The 6540-nt window shown below is 41.7% G+C and overlaps 1 protein-coding gene across 1 annotated transcript; it reads left to right on the top strand.

Annotated features, from left to right (window-relative positions):
* Positions 1-6: 6 nt before the first annotated feature.
* On the top strand, positions 7-4698 carry LOC102309850 (transcription factor Sox-1b). Its single transcript, XM_005952995.3, has 2 exons — positions 7-603; positions 4546-4698. The coding sequence occupies exons 1-2, from the start codon at positions 46-48 to the stop codon at positions 4564-4566; spliced, it is 579 nt and encodes a 192-aa protein (XP_005953057.1). The 5' UTR covers positions 7-45; the 3' UTR covers positions 4567-4698.
* Positions 4699-6540: the final 1842 nt, after the last annotated feature.

Below are 6540 nucleotides of genomic sequence, written 5' to 3'. Positions count from 1 at the left end.
GCTGAAAAGCGTCCATTCATCGACGAGGCTAAACGGTTGCGAGCCATGCACATGAAGGAGCATCCGGATTACAAGTACCGACCAAGACGGAAGACCAAGACATTGCTGAAAAAGGACAAATATTCCCTTGCTGGTGGACTTCTTTCTGGGCCGAGCGGTGGCGGTGGAGTTGGTTTAGGGGTTGGCATGGGTTCATCCGGGGTCGGGCAGAGGTTGGAGAGCCCCGGAGGTCACGGAGGTTCCGCCAGCTCCGGCTACGCGCACATGAACGGCTGGGCGAACGGTGCGTACTCGGGGCAGGTGGCTGCTGCCGCGGCGGCCGCAGCGATGATGCAGGAGGCTCAGCTAGCCTACAGCCAGCACCCGGGGAGCGGAGCGCACCACCACCACCACTCACACCACCATCATTCACACAACCCCCAGCCCATGCACCGCTATGACATGACAGCCCTGCAGTACAGCCCCATCTCGAACTCTCAGAGCTACATGAACGCTTCCCCATCCGGCTACGGCGGGATCACCTACACGCAGCACCAGAGCTCCGGCGTCTCTTCCTCAGCTGCCATGGGGACATTAGGGTCGCTGGTGAAGTCGGAGCCGAGTGTAAGCCCTCCCGTCAGCAGCACACACTCACGGGGTCCTTGCCCCGGAGACTTGAGAGAGATGATAAGCATGTATTTACCTACCGGAGAGCCGGGGGACCCCTCAATGCAAACTAGACTCCATGCCTTGCCGCAGCATTACCAGAGCGCCACGGCTGGAGTGAACGGGACCGTCCCGCTAACACACATTTAGAACTCATAGAATAATTGAAAACTGCAAACGAACCATAACCAAATATTTACCTCTTTTCTAAAATAACCCCGGTCCTGAGAACTACCTGCATTTTGTACAGAATGTTTATGATATTGTAAATGAAGGGTAAATAGCATATTCATCTCGGCTTTTTTTGGAATAGCCACCAGTGGAATTATATAACAAATATGATGCTGAGATATTGGTTATTGTGCTATCATTTATTTATTTTTTTTGTCCTTTATTTCACAGTCTTAGCTGAGGGTTACGCCAGGTTTTCACATTGGGGAGATTTGCTTCAATTGTCTCATCATTTTTGGGGGTCGGGGGTGGGGAGGGGGGAGTTTATTGTAAGTTATTTGAAAATGAGATAAGTGTCATAATCATAAGAAAGTGCTTTAAAAGATATGGGAAAATCAGCTTCTTTAAACATTTGTGTTCATTTGCAGAAGCCTGTGTCATAATTCTTGGAAATCATCTCTTTTTATTGTAACACTCTAATTCTTGTAAATTGTGAATAATTTTAATATTTGAAAGGATGACGGGCAACCGCTGTTGTAATTTAAGTGCTTTTCCGCGAGCGAAAAGCTCTGATATTGCAATGAAGAATAATTGAATAAATTTCACAAGATGTTGCTTTGATTCTTAAGAGAACGTCTTAGATTGATTATTTTTCACAGTGGTCTTACAGAAGTGTTTTGTTTTGTTTTAGGTAACAAGAATATCGTCAGAAGTCTTCACGAAAAACAAAAAACAAAATCTTCTATTTAAATTTTGACGCTGGTGGACAGATCCCTCGAGCTTTTAAATGGTCCAATTGTTTGTGCGTAATTACGCGTAAAAGCTACAGCCTGTAGGGCTGTGAGGGAACCATTTCACTAACAGGATGCTGTTTTAGAAGCTGAAGTTTCATGTTTAGAAACGTGTCCATAAATTGTTTTTAAAAAGTTTGCTTTTCTCTATTTCAGTAGCACGCAGGCTCCAATACTATGAAAACATTTTTTTAAATATTCAATGCAGGCCCAGATTGTGGCCCGCGTTCTCCTTTAATATAAATATAAAAGGACAAGCTTGATTTTGAATATTTTGAAAAGTTATGATGGCATAACGCACAAGAAGAACATTTAGCATGACAGCCACCTGTTAGTGTTATGAACGAAGCCTTCTCGTTTATGAATAGAAATTTGATTATATTTGTAATAAGCACATGTCATTTTCCCCTTTAAAACCTTATGAGATGTGAATCCTTTAATCCTTTATTAGCAAGAGCAGCTTAAATCTTTTTTAAATATATATATATATATTTCTAAATGAAACTAGTTCATTATCTATTCTACTATTATATTAATCAGTGTGTCTAATTGCATTTTTCTTTACGGAAACTTGCGCCAGAATTTCATTTCTTTTCCGATGAAAGCAGATTTTTTTTTAGTATAAACTGCTCTTAAAAACTGAACAACTTCTCCACTGTGTATTTCATTTTTTAAAGGAAAATATTAAGCTATTTCTTTTTTTATTTAATCACTTTTAACATGTGTTTGATCTCCTGAGATGCATTTTTTTAAAATTCCAATTTTACAGCTTCTGTTCTGAACACACTATAAAAAAAGAATAAGGCAGGGATAGCAAAGAACAGCTATCTAAAAATGTCTTAAAGAAAGAAAAAGATTTTAAAGATAAAATTATTTGTTTCTTTAAATAAGGGGATAAAAATCGAAGTCTGGGTTGTCAGTAATCTTTCACCCGAACTGCACCATCAGTTCATCTTGCATTCACTTCTCTTATTAGCTTTATTTTTATGGTGATGTCAGATAATATATGTGAATTATTAGATTATATATATTGATTTGTACGTTATAAGCTAGAATGCGACAGAGGGTAAAAAGAAAAAAAGGGTGGGATTCACAAGAATCCTAATTTCTTTAGCTGCATTTTCATCAGCTTGCTAATCAAAGAACCGGCACTTAAAGAGGCTTGATCACTCGTCTAACAAATAAATGCAATCTATGTTACTTGGCTTTTATTCTAATTATTTACTCCCATAATGTGAGAAGCAGCAAGGTAGTGGGGGACTTGTTTGCTCCTTTTACTCTCGAGCAAAATAGCAGGAAAGTGAAAGGGGATGTGGGCAAAGTGCGTGAGGCACAAACTGGGATTCGAACAATAATTTCATGTTCGATAAAAACCACTGAAACTTGAGAGTGAACCAACGACCCGTGATTGTAATTAAAGGAGAAAAATCTCTGTTTAGATGAAAAACAGACGCACAAACCTGACAGTGTCCAAACTGTTGCTCGGACTGAATTTTGACTTCCACTCGTCACAGCTCTACAGAGAAGTAGCTTGTTGAGTTGGTGATGACTCATCAGAATTTCACAGATGTAGTGTTTTGATTTTGGACCGGTTTTGGTACCTTTGACAAAAACACCTGCATTTTGAATAAGATGCCCGCGTCATTTTTATAATTATCATTAATCTAAAAGAAATATATGTATATATTAGGCTGAAGACAGGCCACAGATGTTTTTGAGATTTTCCGTTTTTATCGCCTGTAGGCCTCATATGATACCCTAATAGTCATACACATGCAAATGAGGGGAATTTATGCCTGCTTAGGCATAAAAAAAAATCAATTAATCTCAAATACATAGTTAAAGGGCCTATTTCACACTGATGAAGACTTGCATGGTATGTCAATTAAACCTGTTAGGCCTCATAGTAAAGCATGTAACGTCTGGCTGCGCATTAATCTTTTAGGGGGCAAAAAATCAGAGGAACAATGTCTGGAAATTAGTTGAAATTCCAAAACCCGAAAGCAATTGCATCTATGGAGACATCTCCGCAATACAGCGTGCACCGTATGGCAGGGGATGGCCTCCGCGTGTGTTTTTGCATCTGTTTCTATCTTATCTGTTGATGTGAAGAGATGCGGATTAACACTGAAAGCCCGGAGAGGCGGAGCGCGTCACGGCGCATCGCCAGGCTAAAAAGAGGAGCGTTCTGGCAAATTTAACCCGAATAAATTACACCTTGAGGTGGAAGAGGGGGTAAGTGTAGGGTGCAAAGTATACAGGCTATGTGGCGCTTGCTGCTGCTACTGCTGCGGGTTGGCCATGCGCTCGCGCGCGCGTGTGGGAGAAAGAGTATATGTGTGTTTGTGTGAGTGCGCGCACGTACAGCTGGCTGGCCAATAAATCTCTCCACCGTGCGATACCCTTATCTTGTAGCCACCGATATATTCCGTGCTAGGAGGCCATCAGCTCCAGCGCACACTCGGTTGTTCGTAAAGCCCCGATCCCTTGCACTCCCTGTCCTAAATGGGGATAATTAGCGTCACTTTATCACGCCTCTGCATATTTTCTCTGCGTCTCCCCCCTTCCCTAAAAAAAAATTACCAAGCAGCCTGCTCTCGTCGCCCGCTCTGTCACAGAAGATTATGGAGACAGATTGCACAGAGCGAATGTGCCGGGCGAGATTAGCGCGGAATAGAGAAAGCAACTGGGCCAATGAATTCCTCGGAAGGGCCTTATCGTGCAATTACACGTTGACATGTTTAACAATCTTGCTGCCTCTTAATCCTGCAGTGCTGCTCTATCTACCCACAGCTACCACGCTATATGCCGGCACACAGACCTAATGCACCGAAACGCGGCACAAATGTACTAAAAGTTATGAGAAATTGCTTTATTTTGAAACTTTGTTCACAACATCCACCAAACGCATTTTTTTTATTTGCTTTTTTTTTTCCAGATTTCACCGTTGCTGGAATAGCATCTGCACTGGAACTTTTTTTTTAAGAGGTGAGATATTAAAATACATCTTCTTCATTTATTGTTACCCCAAATCATTGCTTTACTGTAACAGCTTCACAAAGTGACAATAATGATGATGATGATAATAATAATAATAATAATTACAATAACAATAACAAAAAAAAGGGGGGGGGGCGCCATGTGCATCCGGAGTGGCGACGCAGAAAGTGTCCGTCTTGTCTGGAGCTAAATGTAGACTTTTCCATGTGTCTATCCAACACACACAATCACCACCACCACATCCCGACCCCTCCCCGTCCCTCCTGCCTGGCGGTATATCGGGGCCTGTCTGGGAGTGATTGTGGAGCGCCACTGTAGGAATTTGGCAGGGTCCGCGGTTTGGAGAGCCGCCCCACGCTGTGTCCCATTCAGCGGCCAGCGCGCTGTGAGGTTGGGAAGTTTCAGTCAGCCGTACAACTCAATGGCCCCCACAAAGGCGATTACAAGCCCCAGCGCATTCCTGTAGGGACCTGGGAGCGGCGCAGGTGCGAGGGGGACCGGGGTAACCCGTCAGAGGACAGATAAAAACGGGACAGTGCTGGGGACCACACAAAACCTGCCACTCCACAGGAACCGGGGATTTTGGGGGGGAGGAAGGAGGAGAAAGGGAAGAATAAGTCTGTAGAAGATGCAAGTTAAGGGGGTGGGGTGCAGCATACTGAGTGGTCTCACTGTCCATCACTGAATGAAAGTGTTTAAGTGTTTAAGGATTCCTAGTCAAGATGGTAGCCTGGATTTTTACAAAAGTCACAAGTCTGCAGTCTCCCTTTACCAATCTGGACTTATCCCTTCTCGTTTAATAAAAATAGTCTAACACGGAGTGACATTTATGAAACTACTGCAAATTTTAAGTTAAAATCTTCAAAGCTTATTCGACCCTCCCATCTGGGCTACACCGTTACCTCTTCTGCGTATTCTTTTTTTTTTTTTTTAATTTTACATCTTCACCAATGCCATCTGAAAAAAGTTTCATGAATCCAACTTTGAAAGAATGTTACAAAATGTTACAAAAGACACAATCTCAGCCTCCTACAGCCTTGCCTGTGGAAAAAAAAACTCTTGAAATGTCTTGTGTTAAAAATTTCTTTAATCACACCAATACATTTGATCACTTTCTACAAAAAATAATGTCTTAATGACTTACATTTTTGTCAACAGTTTCTGTCACCACGACAGCAGCAGACCAAACTGTCAACCAGTGAATTTCATTTTCCTGTTGTTCACCATATCAACATTTCAATATTGATATTGTGTTTCCATCATGTTCCACTGTGGCCACAGTATAGGTGGCTAGCATGATTTAGTCAAGACTGGCAAAGATTCATAGCAATGGGTAAAAGATACCAACATATACAATTAGTAGGAGATGTGTAATTAACAACAGTTTCCCATAATAGAGTTAAATGATTTATAGATTCTGTGTGTCAAAGGCTTTTATATTAAAGACCAAACCAGCCACCCCATCATCCTACCTGAGACTTATCTGCCATGTAGAAATTTGATACTTCGCGCACTGGAAAAAAAATCCTAATGGCAGAAATTCAGGAGCAAACTGAATTAAAGTCGTTAGGAATAAGTTTAAATCCAAGGACACAGGCAGTTGCTGTATTTAATTTAGGTTGCACAGGTACTGGCACTTTATTTTAGCAGCAGAACTAACATAACACCTGCCTTTTCCATCTGTTTCTGTTAAATTCAGAGTTGGTACATGGCATGCAGGTGGGAGACTTGCAAACAAGTGGGCATTACATCTAAATGAAGCGAAGCTATTCACTGATATTTTTGGTAGAAACCGGGTTTCTCAGCAGGTTCTTTAAACAGGGGCAAGCAAAATAGGAAGTCCAAAATAAGAAATGCAAGACACATAAAAAAACATTCCTACTGTGTAAAATTTAAATATGCATTGCAGAAGTACGGTAGAGCAGTCAGTACT

The sequence above is a fragment of the Haplochromis burtoni genome, unplaced genomic scaffold (assembly GCF_018398535.1).
Source record: "Haplochromis burtoni strain Fernald_Lab_line unplaced genomic scaffold, NCSU_Asbu1 Contig_2664, whole genome shotgun sequence".
NCBI classification, from domain to species: Eukaryota; Metazoa; Chordata; class Actinopteri; order Cichliformes; family Cichlidae; genus Haplochromis; species Haplochromis burtoni.
This window is presented reverse-complemented; position numbering and strand designations above follow the sequence as displayed.